This window comes from Oculina patagonica, chromosome 12 (genome assembly GCF_052425735.1).
Source record: "Oculina patagonica isolate OP01 chromosome 12, crgOcupat, whole genome shotgun sequence".
NCBI lineage: Eukaryota > Metazoa > Cnidaria > Anthozoa > Scleractinia > Oculinidae > Oculina > Oculina patagonica.
The window spans coordinates 11,104,421-11,121,901 of NC_135769.1; the positions used below are offsets into that span (position 1 = coordinate 11,104,421).

Below are 17,481 nucleotides of genomic sequence, written 5' to 3' on the forward strand. Positions count from 1 at the left end.
TAAGTCACTATGCCATTGAATCCCTAGTCTGTATTCCAGAAAACTGCATTATCATTTGTTGCTCATTCTTGTACAAAGTAAGACAGGCCAATGAGAACAACAAGCAGTCTTCCACCTTGACACAAATGTACGACGATGTGTTGCACCTGTTTACTGTTCTGCACCCAAGTTGTCGTGGTGCTTTTCCAGAGCTAGGGGTAATCATATTAAATAGATTTAGCCAAGCCTAAAAGCGGAGCTCCCGGGTAATTTTCTTTGCCCTTCACTGACCTTTAAAAAAATTAGGACTTGAGCCCGCGATCAAATAGAAAAACCATTTTCCCGTCAGTGGTCAACTTTAAAAAAAAAACACGTGAGCTCGATGAGTTATACACCTGAGCCCGCGATATGGTCACGTGATGCTGGTCAGCGGACACCTTGTATTGACAGCTGTCAATTGACCATAACTTGGATGCCCACTATCAAAGAGGTTAGGGTTAATCAGGCTTCTGGGTTAATCTATTTCTAGAGTGCACGACGTACGTACGTCGTACGCGCCCGGGAGCCATGCCGCTAGCCATGATGACCATGAAAACTCAAGTTCATGGTTTTCCTATTTTGTAAAATTTTTTATGGGTATGGGGCTCTGCTCTGTGGCCCTTCGGGCCGCTTTGGAGCTCCGCTAAAATAATAACGTCGCCGCAGGTTGCCAGAAACTAATTACCAGAGCAATATGTAGCAGGTGCTTTACTCATCTTAACTTCAAAACAGCAACATGCGAAACAACAAATTTGGGGTTTTGGAGAGAACAGCTTTAATGTTCACACTCCTTTTAACCTGTATAGGTATGCATAAAGGTAGCTCGATCCGTGAACATTACCATAGAAAATCATAAAAATAATCGAATAAAAAATGACACAATACAATGTTTTTTCTTTCTCGCCTAACTGCATGACCCTTACAAAGCCATTGTTTATTACACAGAAAATAACACAATTTCAAGGCGTCCAACAGAGATGTAATTATATAAGCCCAAGAGGTAAGATTTTTCTCATTTGGGTGTTGATCTGTAGAAAGAAATTTATCTCATCCGGGTGGAAAATACCTTGAAAGTCGAAAGCTTATTTTATCCAGGTTTGTAAAACCTAATTGTTTGCTCTACTTTTATTTTTCTACTTTAGTATCGTTGCTTAACAAAGATCGAGAATGTTTTCGTTACTGTCTACACTGTTTATCCTTACTGCAAAACAATTAGAATAGTCCGGCGGCTTAGCTCGAAATTTTAGTCGAATTGTGCACTTTTTGATTCAAGCATGAAATTTGGCACACTGAAAGTGGTCACCAAAAGAAGTTTTTTCAGATATAGTGCCAAGCCCGAAAAACGCCAGTTTCCATGGAAACTGCAATTTATTTAAATCAATGACATTTCGTAAAATATTTGTTGTCCTGTTTATAGACAAATACTATTATGTCAGGTAGTGATACCAAGTCGCACTTACACAATTTAGAATGAAATGTTGTAATTTAGACTGTTTACAGTCCTCTATATTTCCGTATTTTTCTTCTGTTAGCGAACGGCTAACGCTCGGATCGGGGAATGATTCGCGAGAGACCTGGACGCTAGCGCAAAATGAAAGACGCGACGGGGGAGAGTGCGGGAACGAAAATCTTTTTCCATGCAATAATTTCCCAGTATATTATTCAGGGGCGTAGCCAGCGGAGTGGCCGCCACCTTTGTGAGGTTGGGGGGAGGCCGTGGGAGACAATACATCTCAATTCCAACATTTCGCAACAAGGAATTGCACTCGCGAATAACGCACTCTTAACAGCCTGCCGTTGTGCGTTTGCCTGCATCTGGCACCGAAGGCCACGCCACACAGATGATTGAGCACAGGAAGAGGAGGCAAGAAATAAAGAAGAAATCGCCCACTGAAGTGACCGCCGCGACAAAAGTGCGAGAAGGCTGAAAAAGAGGCCCGGGCCTACGGGCTATAAGCTAGCTACGCCCCTGTTATTGGTATAAATAAAGATGGTAAAAACATAACAATTGTTAGCCTAATTTAAAGCATTCATATCTGTATTTTTGAAAAAATCTACAATAAAAGGTGTATAAAAGCGCAAGAAGAAGTACTTCGTGGAGGAGGGGCCTATTGGCTGAAAATTTCATTGCAGTTTACTAGCTGAAAACGGGAAATTGGCGTTGACACTATATCGAGAATTGATCGATATATGAATGCTTGTAACCCTGCAAGGTTTGGGGCTTGTATCAAAAATCGCACAATTCAGGAGCTGAGCCGCCGGACTATTAGGACGTGCACATGTCAGGCTTAGGCCTCTTTATTTGTTAAATAAAGCGTTGTGATTGGTTGGTTTTAGTATAACCCTCTGGCTGTCTGAGCACTAGTTATGTAATAGATGGCGTGCTTATCAAAACACAACGGAAATTCTTAGAAATCAATGAACCAAACAGCACGCACGCGGGAGGTAGTTAACTATCTTTGTAGCTACTTGTTAAGAGAAAAGGCCACCATTTTTCTTCCATTTAAAGCTCTGGATATATTCTGCTGAAAGTCAGTACAGTTAGCTCGGAAATCAACGCCCAAGAACACCTTTCGGCAACGAACGATAATCAGTAACAGTCTGTGGAATTCACTATTCTGTTAAGATTGAATTGTTATATATCTTTCAATCACCAAAATACATCAGGTGAGTTTTTTTTATTTCACGGTTCTGTTAGTTAGTTGGCTTATTTATTTGCTTGTTTGTTGGTGAGCTGGTTTCATCGAGATAAACTAAAGTCAATGCGAGGACTCGTGCTCAGGATTCGCGCTCAGGACGCGAGCTCGGGACTCAAGTCAGAACAATTTCCAGTAGTTGAACAGTGTGAAACTGTAAAATGCCTTGCTGCTATGATATTAATGTACGTTTTACACTATATATAGTAAATATATATAGTATTGCCCCAACCAACAGATAAAAGCTAACAGCAAGCAAACCGAGGTGAAAGCTAACTGCAAGCTCCCGAGCAAGCAACCCGGAGTGAAAGCTTGAGTCCCGCAATAGAGTCCTAAGCTCGCGTCCTGAGCTCGAGCTGAGTCCTGGCTCGGTATTTAGGTATCCTATTTAGGTATCACCTGGTCAGTCCTTTTTGAAACAACATTGCATTTACAGTCAGACCGAACATTTTGCTTACAATGTTGCGGCACTTTGTTATCTGATTCGGCGGGTAGTTTGACCGTGCAACTTGCACATTCAATATTCGAATTTGCTCGAGCAAGTTGCCAAGTTCTAATTTTGACAAGTTCGTATATTTTATTTTTCGCCGGTGTATAAATCAGATTTAGATAACACCACTGCTTTGTCAAAGAGAGAAAACTATAGCCCTATGGTCGCCGAGAAGTTAGCTTTACTACAAGTCGAGTTTACATCGACAAATTTCATAATTAAAATTCCGGTTCGCTTTCCCTGCGGGTTGCAGCTTACCTTATTACAACTCAATGTAGCAGTTTTCGCTAATGCATTTGACAGTCCGGACAGAGGACAGCGCAATGATCATTGACACAGGTTGATATGTTGAAGGAAAATCTTTTCTCTGCCATACATCAACGCTCGTTTTTATCAGTCCCTAAGCGCTTTATTCGTTTATAATTACAAAGGCAGATAGTTCGCTACTCTTAGTACGTAACAAGAGTTGTGTCCGTCTATAACCCGGCTAATGTATTTGCTAATATGTTGAAACTAAATTATAAGCCCTTTTAATTAGACGCTGTCATTGATCTGACGAGGTAGACTGTTTGCTGGCGTCCAGTTTTCTCGCGTTTAGTTTTTCGCGTTTAACGATCGAACAAAACACAAGTAAATAGGTGTAATTTTCAAGCTGTAGGAGGCAGGTGGCCGTTTCTCGAAAGCCCTGGGAAACTTTTCTTGGGCGGCAAAGCCATTTTTAGTTATCTGTACGTTAACAAAGAGAATGCATAGGCCTGAAACTACGCATGAAGGGAACATCTGTTCATATTAAAAATACGTGAATAAAACAGCTCTGTAATTATCTAAGGTTGAATTTTAGCTATGGCTTTCCGGAGCCACTGTTATTTAAATATTTCTTGTAATGGTTTTACGCTTCAACTATAAACACCGCACCACGCAACGCCACATCTGTTTCCCACAGCCGACTTTAATGTTCATTTAACAATTAATGCTCCCAGTATAAATAAGAGTCCTGAACATCATTTTATCCAACGTTTTTCAAACATTAGAGCAATCTTTAAAGTTGTGCAAACATTATTTCTAGCAGTTTCTCAATGGAACCAGTCGATCGAGGAAAGAATTTTAGCTTTCTATTTGCACAATGGAAATTAAATAATTGCGGTGTAAGAGTTTGGTTGGTCGGTTTGCTTCAATGATTTGCTAACTTTAGTATTTTATACAGTTCCCTTATCGATTAATGAATTATTTTGATGAGAACAATGTATCCTTGTTATTCTTAAAAATTAAAAAAACAGAATCTGCCGTGTGATTCTTTCCGTACACATGATTGTTGATGTTGTTAATATATGCATTCTGTTTTAAGCTTCTCGCACGCAGGAGGTTAAATTAAAGTGATTGTGTTTGAACTCCATTTTACGCTTGCACGCTATATTTTGGTATAATTACTTTCTAAAATAATGATGCCTTAGGACATCTCGTTTAAAGATCATACATAACAGCATTCGATTATAGAACAAGTGTTTCTCCAAAACTGGATAATAATACATTGTAATTAAATATGCTAAAGTCAAGTTTTGTAAGTTTGACGATTAACACCGTTTGCATTGATTCGCGATTTTTCAAATCGAATCGCCCGCGGAAACGTTTCCAAAATTTCCGTCAGTCAAAGTTTGAAAGGGTTTCCGACAACATTTCTCGCGAGCGATCACGAAAGTGAACTGGCGATAAATAATTTTTTTACGCGGCGAAAACCTCTTGAAACTATTTTTAACAGGTGCAGATTAAACCATTTTGTAGCTAAGTTGTCAAAAAGGGCCTTTTCTCGCTAAACCATCGGAATAAACACCATAAAAATAAAAGGTACAGAACTTTCATGTTCAGCGAGCCGTGAACATATCGCGACATTCCGTCTGCCACTGTCTCAACTGTCGGCTTCGTATAAAATTAATTTTTCGTAAAGATCTGTGAATCGTTTAATTTATTTCGGTTCCCAAACGCAAAAGCCTTGAAATTGAAGGTCAAGTCTCGAAAAAATGTCTTTGCTGTGTAATAAACTTGAATTTGACAAAGTTTCTGTAGTCTTCTGTCGGCATAAAAATTACTGATCGGGTCATTTTAAACTTTGATTGACGGAAATTTTGGAAGCGTATCATTGCAAACGGTGGTAAGAAACGGAGATCTAGGCCCCGTCCACACTAGTACGGATGAATTTGAAGACCGAGTTGTCACCCGAAAACGGATAAAGTGGTTTTCATTCACACTATCGTTTTCGTATCGTTTTTAATAATAGATGAGTGCTAGAGCAGGCGTACATCACTGAGTCCACACGAAATTCAGATTTAAGGATTTTTCTATTTAAGAAGGAATTATACCCGAATGACGTTTTATCACAACTCAACGGAACTATCTCGTTTTCGTTACTTGGAAACCAAAAACGCTCTCATATATCTATGTTTGACGGTGTTTTGTAAATTTTGGGGATTTTTGGGGATGTTGGGAGAAGAAAGTTTTTTCGCAAAGGATTGGTAAAATTTAGAGAAATAAGAAATATTGGAGATTTATTGTGTTTTTAAAATTAAAATTTTTTAGTTCAAAATTGGTTGACGGACACCAGACAGTCCCCTGACAACCTGGAGTGCTCTTGCGTGGGGGTCAACTGTCTGGTGGTGTTTCTTTTTTTCTTTCATCATTACCTTCTTTAAAAGTCTTAAAATTTCATTCAAATTCAGGTATTATGGCCTCTTAAAGAACTTAGCGATAACCCAGATCAGTCAATCAGCTTGTTGATAAATTTTCAAAAAAAAAAGTTATCCTTAGCTGAATATTAAAAGACAGCGATCAATTCCAAATTAAAAGATGATGAAAGATTGTAAAGCGCAAAGTAGTAGGAACATTTTATATTACATCTAATTTGTGGCTACGTTTTGTTTCATCAAGGTGTGTGATAGGGGTGTCGTTGATGTCCTGCTGCTGGTTTGATTCGAGTTCAGTGTTCACGAGAGTCAGTGTGATACATCATGAAGACATAGTATAACTAGCTATGGTGTTTGTTTGGTACAGAAGTTGTTAGTTCTTTTTTTAATTAATTTTCAAAGTTGTGGTAAATTAAAGCCTTGACAGTGGTCGTCACCTGAAGCGCTCGTTCGGTTGAACCGAAAAATCCTTAAAAACTCGAAAAACAAATGGATGATCCGAATTTTGGTTTTAGTCTAAGTAAATCAAAATTCTTGCAACACACAAGAAATGAGTGAACTCTATTTTTCACGCCAGATCGACCAGACCAGTGTTACGGACACAGTAGCATTATTTGTTTTCAAGAGAAAATAAACCCCTTATTTTCTCTTGATGTTTTCAATAGCTTTAAAAGTACACTGTTTTTTGATCTTTCGTATACAGTGTAAGAACGTCTTTCATTTTTCCAGGCTGAAGTGGTTCTTATATACGGTGCTTATTTGACTAAATTTCAACCGGCAGTTTCTTAATCAAAGGTTTTTAATATGTGACCTTTTTACTGTTATTTGGCATCTAGGCGGATTATCTTTTATCGATCTGGTTAGTTAGTACAAAGTACCAAAATGTGAAATTTTTTTTTATAATATGGAGGCCGGAGTGTTTTACTGGGAACTAACCGTAGATTCCATACGCCACTCCATCCGGGACCCGAGTGGCGTATTTTCTTGTGAGTGGCATATCGCTAATTGACGTTACGATTCGCGCCTTTTCTACTTTGTTAAATGAACTTGGTTTCGTGTCGTTTGTTGTTAGCAAGCAACGACACGAAGGTTTATTTTGTTTAACTAAGCATCGAAAAAGAATGAGCTTTCCAAAAAATTTAAGAACGAGAACACGATAATGGAAACCTTGACGATTCATGTTCAAGGTTTTTTAGTGGGAATTCTTTTCAAGGGATTTTACAAGTGCAAGATGTCGTAAAGAAGAAAACAAAAGCAGTTGAAAACTATCGGCCGTCAAGACTTTGCCGCATCGGATTCAAGTCAAAGTCAGTAATGTTTCAGTTCTTACGTGTTATTTTGTTGACAAGTATTTTGTTTGATTGGAATCCAGTTAGTGTTTCTATATCCTGAACACGGGTGCTTTGTATTTACTATAAAGGCGAACGCTGATTTTTAAAAACTGGCTCGATTATTCGAAAACAATGAAATTAAAATTCGGCAACATCAACTACATCTGGTCTCCATATAATAAAAAAAAAACATTACACGTTGGCTCAAAGGTATGAATTTTATGTTTTCGTGGTATTTATCGTTTCTGCCACTCAAACATAAAATTCATAACTTCTCGCCACCGTGTATAATATCTTCTATATTTCGATTAGAACAAAGTGTCATATTCGCACGAATGGTTTTACACCTGGCCTGTGAATTAAGTGGTGCATCATCCTTGATGTACCTTTATAATAAACCTTAGCTAAGTTGCTTATGGTTATGCTTATGCTTATGCCTTAATTTATAGCTGATTTTTAAAACTAGCAAAAACTATGAATCTCACATATACTTGGGGCACCCCCTTGCTTTCCATCAAAATATATGCATCTACATGCTTCCATTTCTCCGCATCTACATGCTTCAATTTCCCCCTAAATGTTGAGTAAAACACTTCTAAATGTTGGTTCTAACTGCTGCCCTTTAGTGATATTTGCGCGGAATTTCTTGGCTTGGCAATTTAGTAGTTCTCAAATGAAAGGCGTACTGCAGTATTACAATAAGATTTTTTTGTCTATGGTCCCTCGTTCTTTCGCTATAACAAAAGTACAAAAAGTTGTGAAGAGGTCTTTATGTCGTGAAAGATTGTCATGGATTTTACAAGAATGATAACCTTTTGATCAGTTTCAGTAAGCCGGTTCAGGCCGGCCTACAGCCAGCTTGCTAAAGCCATATCTTTAAATATTTATTCTTCCTTCTTTATATTCCCGCGGTGCTGTCTCATTCTGAAGCAGAAATAATAGAAATGATTTATGCTGACTTGGAAAGTAGTGTAGGAAGATTAAAATTCATAAACAAGATTAGCAATTGAACGTATTGAGATAGTTATCAGGACTAGCACGGCCAAGACCAATGACAAAATTTGAAAACCATTGTTGAGGTTTATACTTAGACACGCTGTGATATTATGGCTTATTCAGAGATAACATTACCTTTCCGACACATGGCATTTCACACGTAACAAAGCTAGGAGTACAATAACTATTGAATTTTATTGAGAGCCTCATTATTAGTTTTTGCACAAAACTAGCTCGAACTTTGATATTAACATCGACAACACAAGACCGAAGGTACTAACTCAGTAATTCTAAGTTCCCAAGTCGTGAATAAATTTTCAGTGGGAGAGCTTCATAATTACGTACCAGAATAGAGCGAAAAGGTCCAAAAATTTATTAACAATTCTCTATCGGTGACTATTTAGTGAACATGGTAAAAACTTCACTGCAAGATGTCAAGATGTAAACAAACCCAAGCAAGCTCAGCAAATTTAACGAAACTTATTGAAATTTCATGAGTCACGAAAATGACAAGTTTGCGCGAAGAAATCATTTCGAATGACCTGAGCGTGCCCGAGGAGCGAGTTATAGATTTTAAACTTTTAAGCACAGCTTGCAGTAAGGGGTTAAGTACTGAATGTTTGAACTTACCCAAACGGACTAACATTTTATTCCTAACGATTTCTTATTTCTTTATTTCCCAGGTTGAAAATCATCACCACAGAAAACAGACATCAACATGGCTCGCGTTAGCATAAGGTTTATTCCACTACGACGCCTCAGAAGCACCAAATTCATAGCTATACTAGTAATCGGTTTAACAATATTTTTCACCAATCTTTACGTTATTAAATTTTTTTCAACGACAAAGGAGACGCCAAAGATAATTAGAGAAGATATAACAGAAGAAGAAAGGATTTTCCAACCAACTGCTCGCCACCTTAAGACGACCACAACAATTCCGCCAAAGAAGACAAATGCAACTAAACCTACCTTGAAGTCAAGTCCCCTGGAGAATTCGAATAGTTCATGTGCGCACAGAATACGTAAAATAGGTGGAGGGACAGTACTCTTTAAAGACATCACTATACGACCAAAGCTTGGCCGCGCTAGGGTTCTTGAAACCTACTTGGAACATCCCGCAGAAGAAGATGAGTTCTTTCAATTGGAGAAAGGCTTCTTCACACTGTACTGTGATGGCGATGTGAACGAAGCGAAGGAGAAATTACATGAAGCCAAAAAGTATAAGGCGTTGACCGCTTGGATTATGGCCCTGGAAGTTGCAAATCCTTCTTCGTCTCTACTTCTTCGGGCGAACCAATCATTTCAGACTGGCCAATACCTGGCAATTCAAAGGATCGAATATGCCAACGTGTACTGGACAGTTATTGACTTGTTGGACATTTTTATCACGACACAGCGCATGGGAATAGAACCAGAGAAGCTTAGCATAATCCTTATGGATGCTCATCCTGCTACTCCACTGGATCCTTTTTGGAGTGTTTTGTTTCAGAGGCTAATAAAACTCAACGATCGCATTTTTACACAGACAAATAATGTTGTGTTCGAAAACTTAGTTTGGAGATATCCGCGAGAGAACTGTCCATTATTGGACAAGAACCTTAAGTCTCTGGAAAACATTCAACCTTTTAGGTCTTTTGTGTTAAAGCGGTTTGGCATTCCATCGGGTGCACGATTGCGAAACTGCAGTCAGGACAAGATAAACGTTCTTGTCAACTTTAGAAGGGATTACCAGAGCCATCCGAGGAATCTAGATGGTACTGTAAACAGAAAAATTGCCAACGAGAAAGATATCGTGAAAGAGATGGTCGAGGGTAACTTCTCGTCAAAATTAAATATTACTACTTCCCAGTTAGACTTGTATCCATTAAAACATCAGTTGGAACTAGTTGCATGGGCAGACATTTTCTTCGGAATGCACGGATCTGCTCATGGATTTCCCATTTTCATGGCACCAGGTGGTGTAGTAATTGAACTGTTCAATTTTAATTCTGGTAATTGGCATATGGGGAAAATAGCTTCTCTTTCAGGACATTCTCATGTCACTTGGACAAATACAGATAAGAATGCATACAACACAAAAACAAAATCGACAACAATTCCTGCGGGGGTTCCCTCGATGCTGTTAAGAAAGGCACTTGAAAAAATATGTGATCAAAAGAACAATATCATAAAAAACCGCATTTTCATGAATTTGATGTAGATGTTTTTACAAGTTCCTCGTTGACAATCTGCCCCATACGATCTTCCCATATCTTTGTAACTCGGTTCGGATTTGTTGGGGTGTATGTTTGGTTTATTCTTACCTCAGATACTTTTCAAGATAAGTGACTATTATTAGGAGCGCTTTTTTAATGAATCGAAGGATTTTTAGATGGAAACTTATCATAAATTTTAAGGGACAGTAACCTGCTTGGGTACGCTATCATAGGCGAGTCTTTTAACATACAAACTGGCCTTATATGAGGTGAATCCTAATAGCAATAATTTAAAACGATAGAAAAGTAGATAAAAAATGTATGAAATACTTAAAAATGATGGAAAGGAAGGGAAAATGAAGTGTTACGAAGAAAATTTTGAATTTACGTGTATTCATACTTAGCTTTCACTTCAGTCTCTCTTGCATTTGGTTTTCTTCGTTCGATATTCAGCTGATTCCTACCTTTCTTCGATTTTTCTTTTAACAAGCATTTTTGCAATGTTAGCATTTTTACTTTTTGATTACGTCACTAATTGTTCTTAAGAGTGTATGTAAAGCATTGAAGAATAAACTGTTGTTGGAACCAAAGCCCAGATTAAATAGTTTAAAACAGGGAGAACGGACTATGTAGTCAACAATTATCCTGCGAAATCGCGCGGAATATCACCTGGTACTTAGTCCACAAGGCTGTAGGCTGAGTTGGATAAAATCAGACGATGTTCCGCAAGTTTGAGCAGGATAATTGTTTTATTGTTCAACAAATTGTCAACGAAAAATATTTTACAGCTAAAAATACTTCGTTGTTGTGTTATCTTATTTAAGTCACTGTCGCCTTCTTACGCACTGTCCAGTTAGAAGTGGGTCCAGCATCCCAAAAGTAAGGCCCCCTCCCCCCAGACCGGTTCGCCATATGAGTCGATTTTATCCAAGGCTTGCCGTTAGTTGCTCAGAATTGGAAGGCAAAACTTTACAAGTTTTCTCAACGTTTAGGGCCTCTTTACATGAGAGCCGAGATGAGGTTCGTCCCGGGACGAAAAAAATTTCATTTTATATGAGCGTGTTCATACCGGGATGCCGGGACGTAATTCGTCCCGCCCGAGTTGAATTCAACTCGCCCGTGCTTACATTACATTACATTTCATCCCGGAAAGACTGTTTACATAGCGTTTTTCCTCACGTTTCATCCCGGGATGACATTTCATCTCGGTGTTTAGGACAGGGATTAAATCGCCCTGGGAGGAGTTCATCCCGGGACGAAATAACTCATCTCGGGACGAAATCATGGAGACAGTAACAAGAAAATGACCTGACATCGAGATGAATTCATGAATTCAAAAACTCTCATGTAAAGGGGCCCTAAGTCTAGAAAATCCTTATTTGTACCCAGTCCTCTTTTTAATTGTTTTCAAAAGAGACAACTGAGTAGGGGTCAGTGAAAGGTTTCCGTGAAAGAAGGTCCAGTGAAAAGTATTGCATTGAATTGTAGTTTTGATCTGATAGCATTCATGTTAAGCAAACGTGGCTATGACATACAAGTACGGTATGCTGCTTTGGTAACTTTAAAGAATTTTTAAAGGAAAAGTCTGGCAAAACATAACTTGGATGGATGCTCCACAACAAAATAAAAGATAAGATTGACGCCCTCCCTTTCTTGTGATATAGTCCTCGCTGTCGTTGAATTCGTGAGGATCCCTCTAACGTTTGTTATAAGTTGGAGAAGGGCGTTTTAAAAAACGAGAAGGATGTTGGCGAAATTGCCGTTTTTGAACTTAAAACTTTTAAAAACTACGCTACGTGTACCATCTGACTCATTCGAACAGCTGACTGCAATACGCCTTTGTCACGCTTCCGCCATGTTAGATTGAAAACGAGGCTAGCCGTGCATCCCTGGAGCCACGGCAACATGGCCGCTGCCGCGAACTTCGAATGCTGGACGAAATCGTTGAAAGCTCTTCCAGAAATCTCGCAAAAATTGGTCGAAGAATGGGCGAAGCTTGAAGCTAAGGTACCAAAAAAAGTGTTACTTCGAGCATATAGTAGTTTTTGCGAAGGATACATCTTCGACGTCGAAGGTATTGTAATGTTTGAACTACGGCTTCTGTAAGTTTTGTCGGTTTGTATACTATACAAATGTTCTTAGACTTTATACTAAAAGTGTAATGAATTCACAGTGAAATCTGTCGGGGCAAGTGAGACAAACGTAAGGGCACGCAGTTATAAATCACAGCGGAAAAACGATGAACCTTGGAGGCTTCAGGTAGAATGATAAGTTTCGCTTTATTTTGCTTTTTATTTCTGTATGCATGATAAGTTAAAATAAATCTGAATAAATTCATTTGCATGTTATGTCTTACTTTAAAGGTTGAATGTTAAATACAACCAAGAATTTCAGACGATTAGAATCCTGCAGTATCGGTTCTAGTCACGTTGGTGGCTTGCAGTCTTTGTTTTTCCACATACATGATCAGTTGCAAAAGTTTATGTTCTTTAATTAGAGTTTGTGTTAACGGTTTCACGCCGCTTTTTTCTTTTCTGAGGCGTTTCACTGTCATTTGATTGGTTTCAGTTTCACCAGTCACCCAACAGAAAACTGAAACTAAGGTTTATGCATAGTGCTCAAATAAGCCCTAATTTGTGAGTTCATTGCGCTAAATTTAAATTCGACAGACATAGTTGCATTTCAATGAAAAATAGGGTATAAGTGTCCCCATTTTTAGCTAAATACTCAGACGCAAATGACGTTTATTATTCATTCATTCATTCATTCATTCATTCATTCATTCATTCATTCATTCATTCATTCATTTATCATTCATTCATTAATTCATTCATTTATCATTCATTCATTCATTCGTTCATTCATTCCTCTAGATTACATTGACAAAAACACCACACACCAAGATTGTTTCGACTGAATGTGGATGTGAGGCAGGCAGGGGAAAATGTAACCATGTTATAGGTTTATTACATCTGTTGGCCCACTATCAGGCACTTGGTCTTGAAACTGTCCCCCCAGCCATTTCAAAAACATCTTTACCACAAACATGGAATGTACCCAGCAGATCACACGGAGTAATTCCTGGGGAGGTTCAAGATCTTACAATACAGAAGGTCAAAATTCCAGCTGGGTCTGCAAAAAGAACAGATGGAATTCGTTCTACTTTATACAACCCTATTCCCCAGGTTGTTGGTGATATTTCTATTGTTGAAGAGCTCAGAAAAGGAATTGCACAATTTTCATCAGTAAAACTCAACACCTTATTACCTTCATGTTCAAATATCACTAAAGTTAGCAGTAAGTTTGGGGAGGTTTCAAAGGGTTCCATGATTTCCTACCAACAAAGGATCAAGCCCTCCCACAGTCCAAAAGTACACATAAACATTGATGTCCCAGATCCTCCATTATTTACCTTACCTCCTGTAAGTCAGGCATATTCCACAGCGCTCACCAACTCACAAAATAACTTTATAGATGGTATGCAGTTGTCTGTAGCACAGGCGAATTTATACGAAAAGGAGACCCGGAACCAAGCAGATGACTCCATGTGGCATGAGCTCCGCGCGCAAAGAATAACAGCTAGTAAGTTTAAGGACATCTGTTGTCGCAAAAAAGATTTCGAGTCACTAGTAACACGCTTTAGGAAGAAGACGGTTCAAACCGCTGCAATGAAGTATGGGATTGAGAATGAAGAAAATGCTGCCGTGAGCTATGCTGAAATTACAAACCTGAATGTTTACCCCTGCGGTATTTTAAATAACCCATCATGTCCTCATTTAGCCTGCTCTCCTGACCGCAGAGTGTATGACCCAGCAGAAACAAATCCATGGGGAACTCTTGAAATAAAGTGCTCCTTGTCTGATTCCGTCGTCGAGCTACCATACTTAAAAGAGGTTAATGGCACATTAAAACTAAAGAAAACCCACAGTTACTACTACCAAGTAAATGGGCCTCTGCTACTCTCTGAAAATGAGTGGGTTGATTTTTTTGTCCTGTGTAAGAATGACTATCATTTGGAAAGAATTAGAGCAGAAAGTCAGATGCTAACAACTATGAAAGACAAACTGAACCTTTTTTATTACGAGTACTTTCTGCAAAGCTTGATGAAAACTTGATCTCTAACTTGATCTAATAGTATTGTTCCTTGTTACTTAACAATGAATGTGAAAGGTAGTTGAAGCAAATGCTGCATGTGAATGACAAATGTACTATAAGGGATCGTTCATTTTTTATGGGGTTGGGGTGGGGGGGGGGGGGGGGGGCTGGTGGGATTTGATAGATAGTTACCGTTATATATAATGGCCCCCTTTCTTCATTGAAAATTTTACCTGACCCCCCTTGAAATCCAATATTTTTTTGATGACCCCCCCCCCAAAAAAAACAATAATCAAGATAAATTAAAATATATCGAGCATTGTGACAAAAGAATGTATTAGTGTACAAAAATCACATCCCCAAGTAGCTTGCATTGCCTCAACTGTTTATTGTGGATGGCATCTGTTAGTATGTTTTTTCTGCATAATTTGTAACCAATAAGTTGTTGGGTCGAGTTAATGGGATTTGGCACATGACAAAGAAGGGGGTCCAGGGCCATGCTCCCCCGGGAAAATTTGAATTTTCAGAACCTCAGGAATGTTATTTTGGGCATTCTGGCGAGATTTTTTTCTGCTCTTACAGATGCCTCTTTTTAGTGACACCCCCCTTACAGACCATTTTTTTGTGGCTGGCACCCCTTTTGAAGCCAATTTTTTTGGATGCCCCCCGCTCCCCTCAAATCCCACCCGCACCCCCTACCTCATAAAAATTGAACCGTCCCTAATTTGTAAAGGCTATGTTAGCTGAATGTCACTTCTCAGTATTTACTTGTAGCGCTGTATAAAGTGGGGTAATAACGCTACATTGACAACATTGAACAACATCAAACTTTTTTGGTGTTCTTTCTCATTGTTGGCTACATTGTACATGTTACTATTTACAGCAGTTTGGTCATGTCAGTTAAATAATATGTGAATGGGAAAAAGCTGTGAGATAAAAGTAAGAAAAAGTGTCCATACTTTTCAACACAATATAATTTCTAGTAAGTTAATTATAAGCTTAAATAAAGGTCCTTTGAAATTGGTCAAAAAACAACAACCACTCCACACCTGATTTACAGATTCTCCTAAGACTAGAGGTTGGACTCTGTCAAAAAAATGATATTCTTTGACTCGTCTTATAGCTCTCTCAACGTGTATTCGAAGTCTTGCAATTTCTTGGGTGTCGGAGACCTCTGATGATGTAAACTGTTTATTCCCAACTTTAGAACAACTTTTACTTTTGCCTGAGAATGGAGGAATTGCAAGTTTTACATTTACTTTGTTGAGAAGGTCATCGATCAAAAACCCCTTGTCTGCCATAACTTCAGTTCCTTCTTCCAGCAAGTCCAGAATTCCACTTTGACGAGTTATTTCTTTGTCTGATATGCTTCCTTGAGACAAAGAACTCACAAAAGAGACTGCTCCTTTTGGGGATATCCCGACAAGGCCTTTATATGTGGTGTGGGACTTATAAGAAGAATAAAACTCAGAATTTAAAACCTTAGAACTTGGGGTCTGAACCTTTATCTCTGTACAGTCCAAGATCACACAAGTATGTGGGTATGTTGCTCTAAAACAATCCGGTAGGTTTGCCCGCACCTGGGCTTTTGAGGGCCAGATGGGTACCTGACCAAGCATGAAATAAAGAAAATTAGCCCATGTCAAAAATACTCTACTAACAGTACTGGGACTGACTTTAAACCTTACAGCCAAGTCCTCAATAGGAAAACCTTGCTTAATTCTGACTAGAAATAAAAAGAACTGATCAAACAATGGTAGGGTACACTTGGTGCTGGTTTCAACGCCTGCTTTTCTTTTGTAATCCACTGGCGATTGACCACTGCGCTGCACTTGGGACCATGTTGCCATGTTCTTAGCATAAGGCTGAAGCCAATTGAATACTGATTTTAAAAGTTCATAAGAACCGAATCCTGTGTAGAACTTTATCTGTTCCGGATCTTTTGAAAATCTTTCCAATCCAAACTTTTCCAACGACAAAACGGCAACTTGTTCCTCGAGTTCTGCAATTTGTTCCTCCAGTTGTGCTATACGATTCTTCAACTGTTCTTCAGCGGTTGGTTCTGAGTTTACCGAACTGCCTTCCAACTTACTGGCTTCTTCATCACTGGATGCATTCTTCTCAAACCGAAGTTTTTTACGTCGTTGGAACACATTCTCTGGCCGCTGCTGTGTTGTTTTGGTCCATGCAAAAACTGACGGCACTGCTTGATCCCTTAACCGCTTCCTTCCAGCCAACGTGGTTTGAATTTCATCTGTTTTAAAATGCTCTGAGCAAACCAACGTGGAGTCTTTTTGTATCTGTAAACAATCGCCGATCGATCCAATGTTAAATTGATTGTTTATACTGTGAAAAACTCCACAAAGGAAACTAATCATGATTACATAATTCACTATTGCTGCAAAAATCAACGTTTATTGAGCTTATGTTTAGGTCTAAGTCAAGCAAAGTCAAGAACAGCGATCAATCGTAAACAACCTATTTAATTTGTATGTTGTTTATGCACGATTTTTACCTTGAACAAAGGGCCTTCATCACGTCGTATGGCAATTATCCAAGCCTTTCTTAGCTGTCCATCCTTCGGGAAATTAAAAAACTTCAATTTTTTTCCGGTAGCAGATGATTTACGTTGGTCGTTGTTACACAAAGGAACACAACAATGATAGTGCGCCATCTTGGAAATTCAAATGATGCACGGCTAGCCTCGTTTTCAATCCAACATGGCGGAAGCGTGACAAAGGAGTATCGGAAAACATCGAAAACGTTAGTGATTGGGAGCTCTTTTCAGAGCTCTTCATGGCTGTTTCACAATCCGATCAGTTCATTTCTTCTCCATATGGTGACTCCAAAAAAGATTTTTTTTCCAGCCAACCGTTACGGACAATCGAGAATGCATTAACCTCATACCATCTATGCGCGGAAAGATCCTGACCCTGATCCAAACCCTGAGCCTTTATTCTGGTGTAATACCTCACTAGATAC

The 17,481-nt window shown here is 38.8% G+C and overlaps 2 protein-coding genes across 5 annotated transcripts; one reads left to right on the forward strand and one right to left on the reverse strand.

Annotated features, from left to right (window-relative positions):
- The first annotated feature begins 1,027 nt into the window (after positions 1-1,027).
- On the forward strand, positions 1,028-11,177 carry LOC144632571 (uncharacterized). Of its 4 annotated transcripts, none has more exons than XM_078491243.1 (2): positions 1,028-1,113; positions 8,890-11,177. In XM_078491243.1, the coding sequence occupies exon 2, from the start codon at positions 8,925-8,927 to the stop codon at positions 10,407-10,409; it is 1,485 nt and encodes a 494-aa protein (XP_078347369.1). In that variant the 5' UTR covers positions 1,028-1,113; positions 8,890-8,924; the 3' UTR covers positions 10,410-11,177. The 4 variants fall into 4 exon arrangements, with proteins under 4 accessions (XP_078347369.1, XP_078347368.1, XP_078347371.1 ...); XM_078491242.1 differs by lacking the exon at positions 1,028-1,113 and adding an exon at positions 2,450-2,685; XM_078491245.1 differs by lacking the exon at positions 1,028-1,113 and adding an exon at positions 6,220-6,240.
- Positions 11,178-15,256: 4,079 nt separating this feature from the next.
- On the reverse strand, positions 15,257-17,223 carry LOC144633403 (uncharacterized). Its single transcript, XM_078492280.1, has 3 exons — positions 17,015-17,223; positions 15,549-16,799; positions 15,257-15,298 (listed from the first exon to the last, which is right to left on the reverse strand). The coding sequence occupies exons 1-3, from the start codon at positions 17,171-17,173 to the stop codon at positions 15,257-15,259; spliced, it is 1,452 nt and encodes a 483-aa protein (XP_078348406.1). The 5' UTR covers positions 17,174-17,223.
- Between the last annotated feature and the right edge of the window lie 258 nt (positions 17,224-17,481).